This window comes from Saccopteryx bilineata, chromosome 2 (genome assembly GCF_036850765.1).
Source record: "Saccopteryx bilineata isolate mSacBil1 chromosome 2, mSacBil1_pri_phased_curated, whole genome shotgun sequence".
NCBI classification, from domain to species: Eukaryota; Metazoa; Chordata; class Mammalia; order Chiroptera; family Emballonuridae; genus Saccopteryx; species Saccopteryx bilineata.
In genome coordinates, this window is record NC_089491.1 from 309,919,979 (window position 1) to 309,936,338 (window position 16,360).

Below are 16,360 nucleotides of genomic sequence, written 5' to 3' on the forward strand. Positions count from 1 at the left end.
ACAATGAGAAGTGTCTCCTGCCACACCTAGCAAAGGATAGAAGGAACTCCAAACATACTGTTAACTTCGGCAGGTGATCCTGGGCAAGTCGTTTGATGTCTTTCTCTGCCACAGTCTTATCTATGAAATGTACACAATGATCCCTGCCTCCTCAGCCTCTTAGTTGTGCCAACTAGAAAAATATACCAACTAGAAGATGAGGGAGGGAGGTCGAGATGCTCAATAGGCAGAGCACAGTCTGACCCAGGTACAAAACCCAGCTCTGCTGCATGCCAGCTGTGTGACCTGGGGCAAGTCACTCAACCTCTCTGACTATCAGTTTCCTTATTGTGAGTTGGAATTAACACCTAACTTACAAAACTCCTGTGAGGATTAAGAGACACTGTCGGTTGGCTCACTGGTAGAACCTCAGCCAGGCATATGGAAGTCCCAGGTTCAATTCCTGGCCAGGGCACACAGGAGAAGCGCCCATCTCCTTCTCCACCCTTCCCCCTCTCCTTCTTCTCTGTCTCTTTCTTCCCCGCCCACAGCCAAAGCTCCATTAGAGCAAAGTTGCCTGGGCGCTGAGGATGGCTCCATGGCCTCCGTCTCAGGTGCTAGAATGGCTCTGGTTGCAATGGAGTAACAGCCCAGATGGGCAGAGCATCGCCCCCTGATGGGCATGCCGGGTGGATCCCAGTTAGGCGCATGTGAGAGTCTGTCTCTCTGCCTCCCCACTTCTCACTTCAAAAAATACAAAAAAAAAAAAGAGAGAGAGAAACTGTTTACACAGAGCTTTGGCATACACAATGCCTGGCACACACTAGGTGCTTCATCAATGTAGCTGTTATTACTATGGTACTTGGTCTCTGCTCAGCTACTGAATGGCAACATGAACCTGAAAACTCACTTCTCTTCTCTGGGCCTCTATTTTCCCAATTGTATAACAAGGCGGTTGATCCAGATGACCCTTAAGGCCCCTTCTCACACTTGCATCCCCGAGTCAGGCTGATGGGCGAAAGGAAAGCTGACCCGAGACAAAGCCCAAGAGGGGCTAGGGGAGCATGCAAGGTCTCACCGTGCTGGACACAGCACCCTCCTGCTGAGTGCCATCCCGGAACCAGATGATGGTAGCAGCAGGCTTGGCATTAAAAGCTCGGCATGTGAGGTTGTGGGGGGTGCCTGCTTGCAGCAGAAGCACAGGACCTCCATCAATCCTGGTATCCTCCGGGGGGACTGTGGGGGAGAGCAGAACAAAGTCAATGCAGCCCACACTGCCCTAATGAACAAACGCCTACCCCTGAGGGCATGTCTCCCTCAGCATGTCCATTCCTGGGTGAAGCAGTGCCACCCTTACCCCCTAACTTGAAATCACTGCCTCTGTGCTCCATGGTGGCTTCATCCAAGGTCTTCAGCTCCCACAGCTCTCCTGCCCTCCACCAGTTATTCCTTCACAGCCTGTACCATATTCTGGTACCATATCCCCTGTCATTGCTCAAGGCTACATACAAATGAGGGGACTGATCTCAAATTAGGAAAGGGCTAGGCTATCTTAGGGTTTGGGGGGCCTGACACAGAAAGGTGGGCACCTCTGCAAAGCTTCTTCCTCCATCCTTTCCTGATTGCTCTTCTGCCCTGGAGCTGCCAGATGTGTGTCTATTATAGCAGCATCCCAAATGGACTCTTTGACTCCAGTCCCTATTGGCTCCATCTCATCCACCACTGCTGGCAAGTTATTTTCTCTGTAGTGCAGCTAATAAGGCTGTGCTAGTATCTTGCCAAAACACCTTCAGTGGCTACCAAACTGCCATGGGCAGGAGTTCCAAGCACCTCAGCCTACTGTTTAGGGCTCCTCGGGCCAAGTCCTGCACTTTCAGACCTCCTTATCTTTGCTTTTGCTCTTCCGTTGAAGTGTTATCCATCCTGTTTGCATTCCAGTTGCTGCACAAGGTCTTCCATGCCATGTTCCCCTCACCCCCCCCCCCAACAACCACATCAGAGGTCCTGGCCAGTCACTCAGAGCTCTTCACACTGTCTACCTTGTGTTTGGGTTACTTATGATGATTATCCACACCATACCCCTCCCCACCAATCAAAATTATTATTCCTGGAAAAGCAGGGGCTCTCACTAATATTTAGTCTCAGTGCCTAGAATGTGGCTGAAGTAGGCTCTTGCTAAGTGTTTAAGAAACTGAAATGCAGATGTGATACTAGGAAATCGGGGACCCTCTCCCTGTCCTATCCCCACAGTCTTCTAAATGCTCAGGTGAGACCTGTGGTGGTGCAGTGAATAAAGCATTGACCTAGAACGCTCAGGTCGCCAGTTCAAATCCCTGGGCTTGCCCAGTCAAGGCTCATACAGGAAGCTAGTAGCTGCTTCCCGCTTCTCCCCTCTCTTTCCCACTCTCCCACTCTTTCTCTCTCTCCAAAAATCAATAAATAAAATCTAAAAAAATAAAATCTTCAGCCCTGGCCGGTTGGTTCAGCGGTGGAGCGTCGGCCTGGCATGCGGGGGACCCGGGTTCGATTCCCAGCCAGGGCACACAGGAGAAGCGCCCATTTGCTTCTCCACCCCTCCCTCCTTCTTCTCTGTTTCTCTCTTCCCCTCCCGCAACCAAGGCTCCATTGGAGCAAAGATGGCCCGGACGCTGGGGATGGCTCCATGGCCTCTGCCTCAGGTGCTAGAGTGGCTCTGGTCGCCCTTGGTGGGCATGCCGGGTGGATCCTGGTCAGGCGCATGCAGGAGTCTGTCTGACTGTCTCTTCCTGTTTCCAGTTTCAGAAAAAAAAAAAAAAAAAAATCTTCATATTTGTCATTAATAATAAAATGCTCAGGTAAACCAGACCACAAGTTCCCCAAGGGCAGAGGCTGCTTCTTATTTTATCTTCAAGCCCTAGTGTCTAGCCTGGAGCTGGGTGCTTAGCAGATCCTCAGAGATATCAGCTGAATTACTGAGTAAGTGATTGATGAGATAAAGGCAGGCAAATTTGGATTACAATTTTTCTGCTCCACTTAGTGTACACCAGGCCAGAAATAAAAAGTTCTGTTATTTATTGGAAAAGACTCATAGGGGGCTTTCCAAGGGAACCCTTTAAAGTGCACCGTGGGAGGCCCATGGAGTCTAGGGCTGGGCAAGGCTGTCCCGAAGTTAATGAAATGATCTCCATTCTGCAGTTCCCAGTAGAAAGGAAGTACTTGTATGTAGCCTGTCTTTTTTTTTCACTTTTCTGAAGCTGGAAACGGGGAGAGACAGTCAGACAGACTCCCACATGCGCTGGACTGGGATCCACCCGGCACGCCCACGAGGGGCGACGCTCTGCCCACCAGGGGGCGATGCTCTGCCCCTCCGGGGCGTCGCTCTGTTGCGACCAGAGCCACTCTAGCGCCTGGGGCAGAGGCCAAGGAGCCATCCCCAGCACCCGGGCCATCCTTGCTCCAATGGAGCTCTGGCTGCAGGAGGGGAAGAGAGAGACAGAGAGGAAGGAGGGGGGGGGGGTGAAGAAGCAAATGGGTGCTTCTCCTATGTGCCCCGACCGGGAATCGAACCCGGGTCCCCCGCACGCCAGGCCGACGCTCCACCGCTGAGCCAACCGGCCAGGGCCTGTAGCCTGTCTTATTGTTCCGCTCAACTCATGCACACAGAGTGGTGGTGGTGGTGAGGGGAGCATGAAACTTAGAATCTGGCTGCCCTGGTTTTAAATCTTGGCACCTTTATTTACCTGTCTTGTGATCTTGGGTGAGTCCCTCAAATCACTGAGTCTTAGTTTTTTTTAACAGAGACCTAACAGTACCTGCCATGAAGGTCAGGTAAGACACTGTATATGGACTGTAATGTGCAGGGCACAGATGATGTGTGGAATGTGTTCATTTTAACGGCTCAGATGGGAGCCAGCAATGACTCTAACTCCTGGCTAGCAAATCATCCACTGAATGCCTGGATTCTCCCCTTTGCTCGCTGGTGCACCTGGTCCCAGTGCCAGATGGGTGCAGATTTGGAAATAGGGTGGGAAGGAGAGAAAAGTGGAAAGACCTGGATAAAGAGCTGCCACTCAGGGTCTCCCGATCTGCCTGGGACCCTCTAAGGGTCCAGGCACGTCCAGGTTGCTGGCACGTCCAGGAGGAAGGTCCTGGATGAGCGGAGGCCTTGCACTTCTATGGATGTGGGATTATGGGTGATGGATACCATGTCTAGACATGAGGAGTCCCTCTTATGAGAAGGCTTCCCTTCCTATCAACTCTCCCTTCCCATGTAAAGTGGGCCTTTTGGAAAGACCACCTATTTGTCACTTTTGTCATTAGCTCACCTTTCTTTTCGAATCTGGGGCAAAGGAGAATAGGCTGTTGAAGCATCTGCTCAGCCATAGGTTAGACAGCCATGTGTTCACGTGTATCTTTGTTTATGAACAAATCTTTATGATTTGTGACAAATTTGTATACCGATATGTACATGTCAGTGGCCTCAAATTTCCTTGTTTGTATAATTTCAAAAAGAATATTCACATATATTCCCTGGAGTTGTTATTGTGAAGGGGAAATTAGGGCAAGAATGTGAGGGCATCTGTAAACGCTAATGTGATCTACAATATTTCTACCACCTATTGAATGAGTCAAAGTGCCGCATGTTTATAATGTCACTTAATACTCACCAACAAGTATATTTCATTAATCCTTTCATGGTAAACATACCACGAATCCCAATTTATGGATAAGTTACTGAGGATCGTGGAGGTTAAGCAAATGTGCTCAGAGACAGGAAAATGAGTTAAATGACAAGACTGGGAGGTGGATCAGGCCCACTGACCCTGGAGCATGCTCATCATTGCTGCATTCAAGTTATCACTGTGAATACTGCAGGAGCTGTAGGTCTGTACATCTATGTTAGGTCTGTGTCTGTGTGTGAGAAGGCAGCTTGCTGCAGGAAAAAGAAAAGGCCCTTCTGTGAAGAAGGCTAACCTGGGGTGGGGTTTGGAGGAGAGAACACTAGCTGCCAACGTGGGGAGTCAAAGGGGCTGGCTATGGGGGGCGGGGCTAACACTGGGCACTGGACCCAGTCTGCTCTTGGCTCTGCCCCACCCAGTGGCTGGCTCCCAAGCTGCCATGAGCAAAAGTGTGTGTATACAGGTAAGCAGAGAAGGATGCAAAAAACGTCCTGCCTTCTTAATGCCTCCTTGAGGCTGTAGGTAGCAGGTAGTGTGAGAATCCAAGAGAGTCAGGGGAGGGGAGGGAAGGAAGTAGTCAAACTAACCTTTCATCTTTTATTATTGGGGCCTTTTCTTGTTTCCCTCATCTGCTGAAATCACCCAGAAAGGCTAGAAATGTCCACATCCTCAATACCAACCGTGGCCTACAAACAGCTCTCCCACTCATGTGGCTCTCCCTCATTGGCCTGCAAGTTTTATAATAAGGTATTATTCCATGCAGGTTTCCTATTTATAGTCTCCTCTTCCAGGAAGCCATCCTTGATAGAACCAAGCCACTGGATACCATTATAAGCCCTGTTCCTGCAATACCTAGGGACTTGGTTGGCCTTGCTTCATTTCTTTTTATTTCTGTCTGTACTTAGTAGGAAAGGGAAGGGAAGATTACCAGCACCTTCTCATTAGGATGGGAGTTCTCCAGGACACTTATTCTAGCACCCAAAACAGAAGCAGTTAGGGAGGGCAAAAAACTTCCTGTGTTCAAGTTCACTCATCTCATTGGTCTCTCCTTCCTCCCATCCCTCCTGGGGGCTTCCCCCACTTCAACAAGTTTTGGTTAAGGGAGGAAAAAATGAACAAACAGGACAGATCAAATAGAGGCAAGAAAAAAGAAAGGGACAGAGTTGATAACAAAAAGGGGAGAGACAGGTCACAGGCAGACAGAGCCAAGCGGAGACAGAAGCACAAGAGGCAGAGGATGAGTGAGAGCCCCTGAGCTTGAGGAAAACAGACTGATGGAGACAGAGGTCCTGGAGAGAGGCACAGCACAGGCAGGGGGCACACCAGAGCTAGCCTCATTCTTGTAGTGTGTGGAGGAGAGAGTACTATATCATTATGAAAATGGCCCCCAGTGTTACCGAAGAGGAACATCTATTCTCTGCCTCTTGGGTGGCAACTGAGAGACGTTACCTCCCCCAGGGTCCGTCCAAATGCCGGCAGAACCCCCTCCCCAGCCCTCAGCCCATTCCTTCCCGTCCTGCTCCTCGGTTGCCTGAGGTTGCCAGGTGAATCTGAGGAGGAGGGGTGAGCACTGAGGGAGGAGGCTGAGGGACAAAGAAAAGGAGCACAGGGGGCAGTTTTGGGGGCTCCGAGGCAGCAGAGCAGGAGAGTACAGGAGAAGTTCCCTCACTAACAAGCCTGTCTGCCAGGGAGGCTGGAAAACGGGCTGGGTCTTGATCATCTCAACACCCCTCTGCTCCGGCACGGAGAGCCTTACATCCAGAGGGCAGGGCCCAGTCCCTGAGCAGTCTGGGCACAAGATGCCAGGCCGCACACACCAGACAGGTCCCGCCAGCGGCTCCCCACATCCCCATTTTGCTCTCTTCAATTGGAACCTGGCTTCAGAAAAAGTTCAAAGGAGTTGGGGGAGAAAAAGCTAGGGAGATGGAGGGATGGAGGTATAATCAAGAGGCTAGGAACAGACAGGGAGAAGTGAAAAATGAAAGAGATCACTGGAGAAGAGGAGGGACTGTCAGGATGCCAAGAGAAAGAGACAGAAGGAGTGGGCCGAGGGCAGGGAGGGGTGTTGGGGTTATTACTGAGCACGGTGAGTTTCGCCCGCCGGGAGCGCAGGGCGGCCTCCGTGGCCTGACATTCGTAAGAGGCATCATCAGAGAGCTCGGCGTCCGTGATCTCCAGGTTGTACTGCCCAACGTCTGCCGAGCCCACGACCCGGTACCGCGGCCAGGCTGCAGGAACAGAAAGGGGGAGCCCAGTGTTAGCCCCATCCCAACCTGGAAGCCAGATTGGGCAGAGCCTCTGCCCATTTCTCATTCCCGCATCTGGGTCCACATCTCATTCCAGGTCAACACACCACCCCTTGCCTTCTCCTGGCACCCCATCCCATTGATAACAATGAGGTCCCAAATGCGGACACTGATGTCATAACCTCCCGCAGGAAGGCTGGGAGCCATAAAGCATGAGGAGGAGGGGACAGGTGGGAATGGGACGTGGGGGGAGGGGGGGAGACCAGAAGTGAGGGATGAACAGAAGCAGATGAAATCGCCAAAGCAGTTTGCAGAAAAAAGTCTCTTACAATAACAGGAAAGAAAGAGAGAGCGAGAAGGCGATAGCAGAGCGAGAGTGAAAAAGAAGAGAGGCGGAGCTAAGAAATACAGAGCATTGCAGCACAGAGATGAGCTCACTGGGGCGAGAGGAAAGTCCAAGTAAGAAATGGATGAGGCTGGGCCCTGCCAGCTCCCTGAAGGAGCCCCTAAACCAGAGATTCCTACTCCATGAAGAGGCTGTGGCTGTGGCAGGTGGGCCTCAGGGTTTCTGGCCCTCTGCAATTCAGTCTCCAGTGCTCCTGCCCTCCCCTCTTCCATTCCCTACCTTCAGCTCCCTCCCATTATCTCCCTCTGTCCAGAGGCTATTGATTGTTCTCACTCCATATCTATTGATCTCTCCTTCTCTCTCTCTTCCTTTTCCATCACCAATATATCCACCAGACCCATCTCTTTCCTTTATACAGATTGTTCTATACAATTTCCTCCCACCTATATTAATACATGACTCCCACAGCAAATAATCTCAACCCCTTGGACAACAATAAGAATAAAAATACACAATTTCTCCTATACTTTATCATTACAGTGCTTTGCAGTGAACAATATTTTTTCACAAAGCATAGTCTCTCATTTGGTTCAAAACTCACAAATGCACTTATAAGGCAGGTAGGCCAGTGACTGTTACACTACTTTATACAGTGGTAAACCAAGACCCAGAGTGTGAAGTGACTTTCCTGAGGCCACCCAGCAGTTAGGTGTCAGAAGCAGGGTAGGCACCAGGTGTCTTGACTCTTCATCTGCTCTGCCAGCCAGCCTTTCCAAAAGAAATTTTTGCTTGTTTTGTAATACTGGAGGTTGGTTTTTTGGTTTGTTTATTTATTTATTCATTAATTTTTTACTGACTCATTATGTTTGCTTCAGCACTGGCTCCATGGTGCTTAATAAAACCTTGTTGAATATATAAGTGTTCAGGCTAATATTAAAGTGAGTTTTTGGCCCCTATGCTGACATTGCCCAGGCAGGGGGCAGTAGAGAGGCTGGAGCAAAACCAGCCTGGCATAAAGTTGCCTGCCTCTCTCCTGCTCTGCAGGGGACTCGCCCAGCACCTCCTGCTTCACCCCTTTCTGCCTGTATCAGCTCTACCGGTGTCTGTCTGTCTGAATCTCTTTTACATAAAGATCTTTGGGTTTCCTTTGATCTCTCAGATTTCTCATTGCCTTTCTTGAGCCAACCTACAGGAAGAAACACAGAACTGCAGGGTTTGGAAAGCAGTGGAGACAGAGCTCAAGAGGAGAGGAAAGGGCCTGACCCACACACTCAGGAGGAGCACAAAAAAGGGATGTGGAGTCCAGGAATCTATTTTGGGGGACGAAGGAGTGGTGGGTTCAAAGATACAATAGTCTAGCTGCCAGGCTAGTGGGTGGCCCCAACTTACCTTTGAGTCCCTGGCCCATGCCCAGTGCCAGCCCGTCCTTGGTCCATTGCACGATCCCTGAGTAGTTGAGCAGCACGCAGGGGAGCACAGCCCGCTGTCCGGCCACCACAGTCTGGTCGACTGGCTCCTGGCTGAAGCGAGTCTGAGTCCCTGGCAAAGCCAAAGCCGGCACTGGGTAAGGAGCTGCATGAGGAGAGGGGTTCCACCAAGAGGCTACCACTCCTAGGCTCCTGCTCTCACCCTTCATCAGGCTGGGGAGAGATGAAGGCTGGGCAGCTGGACCCTCCAGTCTCTGCCCAGCTTCAGCCCCAATGCCTGCCCCACAAGATGTCACATGCTCACCCCTGTTTCCTTTCTCCCTCCACGGCCCATGGGAATGGTTTCAGGAGCCAAAGTGCTCAGCGATCACAGAAAGCGGTACAGTGTTATGAAATCGCCTTAGAGATTGGGTTAGTTGAATCTTCTCATTTTACAGTTAAGAAAACTGAGGTACAAGGAGATAAGTAACTTACCCAAGGACACAATGAGGTAAGGACAGAGCTGGAGATTCGAACCTGACCAGCCAGGTCCTATTCTTCCTCTGCCCTGCCCCTCCCCTCAAACAAACCTATGTCAGTTTGTTTCAGCACTGGCTCAATGGTGCTTAATAAAAGCTTGTTGAATTAATAAATAAATAAGTACTCAAACCGACATTAAAATGTTTTTGGCCTTTGAGTGGATATTGCCTGGGTAGGGGCAAAAAAGAGGCTGAAACAAAGTAAAGCACCTTCCTCTCTTCCAGGAGGTCCATAGCAAATGCTGCAGGTGATGCCACGGTTCCCCTCAACCCTTGAGACATGAACATACCATTGGACCCATACTTGGACATGTTCTATAGGAGCCGATCTGAGGTAACGCACCCATGCAACTATGCCAGGCATAATTCCCTATGAATGTGTCCAATGAGCGCATAAGGGCAGCTTCTAAGGGGCAGGTGTGTCCACAAGTGTACGTGAGCGGCGTGAGTGTACCCAAAACAAAGTAGCTATGACTACTTCATGGCTCGCTCGCCCTGTGTTTAATCCTGGATCCCGTGCACCGGGGCCACGAGTGCACACAAAGGGACACCCTGCACACGCTCAGCCTCCTGCAATGTGGGAGCTACACAAGGCTGCCTGGCTGGCAGCTCGGCCAAGAGCATTTGATTAGAGAATTGCAGAGTAATTGCCTTTAATTGTGGAGCCTAAATGGAGCAGGGAATTGGATGGCGGTTTCTTCTCCCCTGTCTCTCCCACCCACCCACTCCCGCCAGCCTGCTCAGCCCAGTGTGAGCAGGCCTGGGCAGGGTGTATAGCTCCAGGAGCAGTCTCAGTTTCCTATGCTGGGCTGTGGGCAAGAGGTCAGGAGAGAGGAGGCTGGGGGACAGCAAAGGGAGCGGTCTGAGGCATCCTGTTCACGCCCCCAATTTGTCACACTGCTGTAACTAAAATTGATTTTCACCAGAACTCAGGGACCCCTTCCCCTTCTTTCCCTCCCCAGCTCCCAAGTCTTTGCAGAGATCCACATCCTAAATCCAACTGTTTCCAAGCTAAGCTTTCCAAAATTTCTCTGACTGGAAATGGAACCTGTCCCTCCCCATTCCAAGATCTCCCTCTAAGTTATCAGAGACAGGACTCTAGTCTCATCCCTCCTCTTCTTTTTCTTCCTCCGGTTTCATGTCTCCCCTGCTTTGTAAATCTGATCCACATTTCTCTCCCCTAGGAAGTCCTCCTAGATTGGTACCTCAGCGCCTTAGGCAAACACAGCTTGTCCCACCACTCAGCCCTGCTGTCACCACCACTCTATCCGTGGGATTTCCCATACCAAACTATCGGAGAGTCTGTGCCTATGCTTCTGTTTGCCATGGGGTGGAAGGCAGCTGGTGGGTGAGGTGTTTGCCCTGTCTGTTCCGCCAGAATGAGAACCCGTGCTCAAGGCCAAGGGCCGGGCTAGCTCTTTCCTCTGAATTTCCCTGCATACTTGACATCTGCATTGGTTGCTGCACATAAAGGGGACCAAGGGAGAGGGGGCTGGGCCAGGAGTGGACTGATGGCCAGCATAAGGTTTAAAATACAGAGGAAAGCGCTTCTGGTTAAATGAGTAAATCTAGTTCTTTGGGTCTGCAGGGCGTCAGGAGGTTAGAAAATAGGGCTCCTCCCACACACTCCATGAGCAGCTCCCCAACTCTGCTTACCTGACAGTCCATCCATGTCTTCTAAAGATGCAAAGGATAGGCTCACCCATATTTCCAGGGGAGGGGATGGGTCAGATGAGCAGCCTGCATTATTAATTCAGGCATTGCCCTCATTATTATTCAAATTTATTCATATCATTGCGCATTTCTCTAGTGCAGCTTCATGCTGCAAACTCTCCACACTCCCGTTTCTCCTTCCCACAGCCTCCAGAGCCCACGTCAAGGGCTTGGGAGTGGGGTGGCCTCTAGCCTTGGCTCACAGATGGAATTTATATTCACAGTGTTTCCTTCTTGAGGCCTGGACACCCTGGTTTCCTAGTGAAGTCTCCAGAGGACGGTAAGAAGTTCGCTCCTTGTCCACTAAAGCAAGGAGGCAGCTGGCCCTGCAGGGAGGCAGTCAGTGGGAAGCCCTTGGGGTCAGAGTCAGAGATGGAGATCCTGCCAGAGGGAAGAGTGGTGTGACCTTGGGCCTGTCCTTCCCGTCTGGCCTCCACTTGCTCACCTGTACAATGACAAGTCTAGCCTTTGGACTGCAGGGTTCCCTTTTAGGAGCACAAGTTTAGGAGACAGACAGGTATGGTATAGAGCCTCTGCCACTTCCTAACCATGCGACCTTGGCCAAATCACCTACTTTCTGAGCCTCGTTTCCCTCACTGGTAAGCTGAAGGATGCAAAAGCTTACCTCCCAGAATGCTGTAAAGGTTGACTCGAATGGAATGACATGACCGGTGCATTCCCTTGCACGTGCTCACTAAAATGGTAGCTGTGACCATCTTTCCTGGGCATTTAGATAAGTAGGGGGACTGCCAGAAACCTGAACAGCAACATGACAAAGAAGGTGTCTGTCCTCCTGGGGATATTGAAGTAAAATACCCTCTTTGTTTAGGCGTGGTTGAAGCAATTTAGTTTGGAAACAGGGGAATGGAGGCAATGATCCTGAAGAGAGTCTGGAGAAAAAGGGAAATGAAGAGTCCGGGGAATTTAATTCAATGGAAAGGCAGCTTAGGTCCCGAGCCTGCACATGTCACAGGCAATGTTTCCTGCCCCCCCCAAACAGCCCCTGCAACCGAAACAGCATCAGAGACATAGTCCAGACGCTCACGGGTTGTCCTGACCGGGTTCATGATTAGGAGAAAGCCTGCCATCACCAAGTCCCCTTCTTTCTACTCCGCACACTCCATGCTTCTGCTATTCCTTCATACTCCTTGTCAGGCCTTTCCCTGGGTGGACACTGCTCCCTCCCCCTTCTTTGGGATTCAAATAGTTACCCCCTCTGAGAAGTCTTCCTTGACTGGCCTGCATGCTCTCAGAGTCATTTGCACTCACTTCTCACCCCAGCTATAGAAGGTCTACACTGCATTGCCCATCACCCTCCCTATCTTGCAGAGGTGGTGGGGGGGGGGAGGGGGACACACACGACACTCTTTATAGCTAGACTGTGTCCTCAGAGCTCCAGCCCCATCACCTAGCTCGGGGCCGGGTTGCCAGGCACAGGCCAGGAAGTCTATTGATTGACGCGCAGGAGAGAGAGTAAATGCCTGAGTAAACAGTCCTGCCTGTGAAACAAGGAGAGAAGACAGAGCACTCCCTGGCCCAGGTGAGGCTGCCTCACAGACCCCAGCAGAGGCAAGGACAGGCCAGGGGCGTGGAGGGACAGGACAGGATTCTCCCTGCAGCGAGAGGAGGAACAGGGCTGGGGCAGGGCTTGGAGCCAGTCTCAGGAGGCTCCCTGAAAAAGGGAATAGAATTGGGCCAGGTTGGGGAAACAGAACTCTGGAAGCTTCTGATGCAGCTTCTGATGCAGGTGGTGAAAAAATATGGAGACTGCTGAGGAAAAAGCCTAGAAAGTGAGCAGTGAGGTGTAGGCATTGATAGGACACAAAAGGAAGGGCAGATATGTCCTGGAAGCATTACAACCAAAGAGGAGGTACAGGGTGTGGCTTTGAGTATCAAGAAGGCACCAAGAACTACCTTGTAACAGTGGCCTAACAAGGATACACACAAATTCAAGGTCACATACCTGACCTTCCACTATCCTTAACGCAGAGCAGGGCCTACACAGGAACTGGGGGCAAAGTGTCAGTTCCATTCCTCTGCGCATACCCCACTCCCAAGAGATAAAACCAGCACCAAGCAGAAATGCAGAGAAATGCCTGGCTGTGGGATGAGGCTGAGGGACCCCGGGTCCAGGTCAGAGGGGACCCAGGAAGGGCCTGGCCACAGACAGACAGGAAAGCAGCATCAAGTAAACGGCCTAGCCCAGCTGACAGTTTCAGGCTAAGGCAAGGGCAAATCTGCATGTGTTTTTAAAAGAACTCCTGCCTGGCCCTGGATAGCTCGGTAGGTTGGAGCATTGTTCTGATATGCAAACGTTGCTGGTTCGGTCCCTGGTCAGGGCACATACAGAAACAGACTGCGATCCCATCTCTGTCTGTCTCTCTCCCTTTCTCTCTAAAATCATTAAAGTAAAAGAATTTCTACCTCCTTTGATCCCACTCCCTTCCTGTTTTCAGACACCATCACAGTTGTGGTGAGCTCCTGGCAGCCACTGTGAAGAGGCAGGACGAAAGTGCTGCACACAGCGCAGGAGTACACACACACACACACACACACACACACACACAGCGGGAGGAGTACACACACACACACTCACACACACACAGCGGGAGGAGTACACACACACACACACACACACACAGCGCAGGAGTACACACACACACACACAGCGGGAGGAGTACACACACACACACTCACACACACACAGCGGGAGGAGTACACACACACACACACACACACAGCGCAGGAGTACACACACACACACACACACACACACACCCAGCGGGAGGCGCGAAGGGCGCTGAGAAATCCAGGCAAACACGGACAGAGGGAGAGCAGGAAAGTGAAGGAGAGAAATGAGACTGGAGAAAGGCAAAAAAAGGAGACCTTGGCTAGAAAGGCAAGGAAAGAAAATGAAGATCCGGAGAGACAAGCACCAGAAAAGGCCCCACTCGTGGAGTCATGGAGACCCAGACCTAGAGGCAGGAAAAAAAGGTTGAGGGTGGCTGAGAGGGGGAGACACAAGAAAGACAAAGAGCAGAGGGCAGGGAGGTGTGTGGTGAGAGCAGGGACCTCTGTGGGGGCCGGGGCCCCATCTCCTGCTCCTTCTCTGGGAATAGTCTCAATTCAAACACATCACCTTGGGCTGGGAGGGGCTGGGCGGGGGTGGATGGGGCTCTGACTCCTGGTACCCTCCTCCACCCAAAGTGATGCCACCTGGACAGGAGATTCCTAGGAGCTCAGCCAGGGGTTATGAGCAGGTGAAAGCTAAACAGGGTGGGGAGGGCGAAAGGAACACAGAGGGATCCTGGGGAGAAATTAGGAGCAGGGGGTCCTGAGGGGGGAGCTCTGTGGTGCTCTCACAAACCCTGACTTCCTGCCAGCATCCCCTCAGCCTGTCTCCCAGATCTCCTTCCTTTTGGTTAACTCCTTCTCCATCCTCGCTACCTCACCCTACTGGCTTACAGCTCGGAGTAGTAGTTCCTTCCCCTAGTCTTCTTCCACACTGTTTGGGCTTCTGGTCGCAGCACGTATCACAGCCTGCCTTGGATTGCACTTGGAGTACTCCTGTGTAAATGTCTGTCGCTCCCATGCCCCTGGAAGCCTCTGGAGAACAGGCACTTTGATTTACCTTTCTCGTCCCTTCAATCCCAGCAATGCTCCTTAATGATAATATTAACTCCCAACTCTAAGAGGCCAACTGTGTGTCAGGCACGAAGGCAGATGCCTCACAGACACAAATTCTAACGTTAAAACCCACTACCAGTGGCAGTTCATATCTCCATTTTGTAGAAAACAGAAACGGGCTCAGGGTGCTTAGGTACAGATATTAAGTGGCAGAGAAAATGAACTCAGTTGCTTAGGCTGCATGGCTAGTCCCTGCTCTTGGCATTGTGTCAGCTCAGGAATTCCCAAGAAGCTTCCTCTGAATAAACTGGACTCATGGCCACCACCCCAGAGAAATTCTGGTGCTCTTAAACTCTGCACCTTTCTACCATTTCTAATCTCCCCTTTACACCCCAGACTTCCATCTCAACCTTGTTTACCTCCTGGGAAGACAACGCTCCTCAGATCTGGGGCTGGCCACACTGCCCTACAGCTACACAAGACGTGTTCCACATGGTACCACCAACCATAGGAGAAGGCGTGATGTCAATAGCCCTAAATGAAGGGAGAGTGGTTCTCAAGGTTGGTACAACCATCCACAACATTCAGAGAGGTTTCACTGATGCGCAGAATGCCAACCTTCTCATAATGTACCCAGCAGCTCAATGAGGCCCATTGTTATTCCTAATAAGAATCTAAGGCTCAGAGAGATAAGCGCCTTCCCTCCAACCACACAGCTGGTCAGTATTGAAAACAGTGAGCAGAGCAAGGGGCCAGAATGTCTCTTCCCCCTGGAATGCCATCATAACAGTATGGACAAGGCCCTGGCTGGTTGTTTTAGTGGACAGAGCATTGGCCTGGCATGAGGAAGTCCCAAGTTATACCCCAGTCAGGACACACATGAGAAGTGATTCTGCTTCTCTTTCCCTCCCTCTCCCCCTTCTCTCTCTTCTCCCCTCTCAAAGCCTGTGGCTCAATAGGTTTGAGCATTTGCCTCATACACTGAGGACAGATCGGTTGATTCTGATTCAAGTACAGGCCTCAAAAGGAGGTTGCCACGTGGATCCCAGTTGGGATGCATGCGGGAGTCTGTCTTTCTATCTCCCCTCCTTTCACTTTAAAAAAATGGTGTGGATGAAAAAGGGGCCACATGTTGAATCTGACAAACTCCAGGAAGGCCTGCATGGTGGCCTGACAAATTCAGAGACCTAAAGTAACCACACAGGATGGTCTGAAATTCAATCTTTCTAACTAAAAGCAATTCATGGTGGGTAGTCAGGGCCAAGGGAGGGAGGTCTTTTCTCTAACAAAGATCAGTGCTTACCTTAACCAGCCCTGTCTGTTGCCTTTCACATCTACAATAACTACCTGACAGTAGGCCTTTGAAATGCAGGGGTCATCCTCTTTCCTGCCCCCTTCAGGCCAAGTGTCCCACCAAGCAGAAACCAACAAGCCCCCTCATTGTTATTATCATGTTAATTAACTTAACTATCTTATGCCGGGCTCTGTAAAATAAGTTTTGGTAGATACATTTTTACCTTTCATCCAATCCCAGAGGTTTCCCCCTCTGCTCTCCCCTGCCCCCTAATCTATCACCAGTCAGTTTCACGAAACCCCTTTGATTCTAATGTATAAAGTAAGTGGGAAACTTGCCATTTTCTTAGTCTGTTGAGACTTTGCTTCCTGGCAATTGTTGACAGTTTGGATCAAATAAACTCCTAAAACTTCTTACAGGTTGGGAAGTTTCTTACATTGACAACAGTCTGGCTACTGCTGTGTTCCCACCTCTTATCACCTCCTGGGAACCCCTATCACAGACTCTGGCCATTGCACAAACCTGTCCCCTGGGCCTCTCCCTCTTCAGGTG

At 50.9% G+C, this 16,360-nt stretch overlaps 1 protein-coding gene across 2 annotated transcripts in view; it reads right to left on the reverse strand.

The window, feature by feature from the left end:
• KIRREL1 (kirre like nephrin family adhesion molecule 1) overlaps positions 1-16,360 on the reverse strand; it is a 123,395-nt gene that overhangs the window by 15,114 nt on the left and 91,921 nt on the right. For both annotated transcript variants that reach the window (XM_066261702.1, XM_066261701.1), the window contains exons 2-4: positions 8,619-8,768; positions 6,716-6,865; positions 1,058-1,215 (exon numbers count right to left, since the gene is read on the reverse strand). In XM_066261702.1, the coding sequence (XP_066117799.1) occupies positions 1,058-1,215; positions 6,716-6,865; positions 8,619-8,768 (458 nt within the window). The remainder of the gene's footprint in view (positions 1-1,057; positions 1,216-6,715; positions 6,866-8,618; positions 8,769-16,360) is intronic.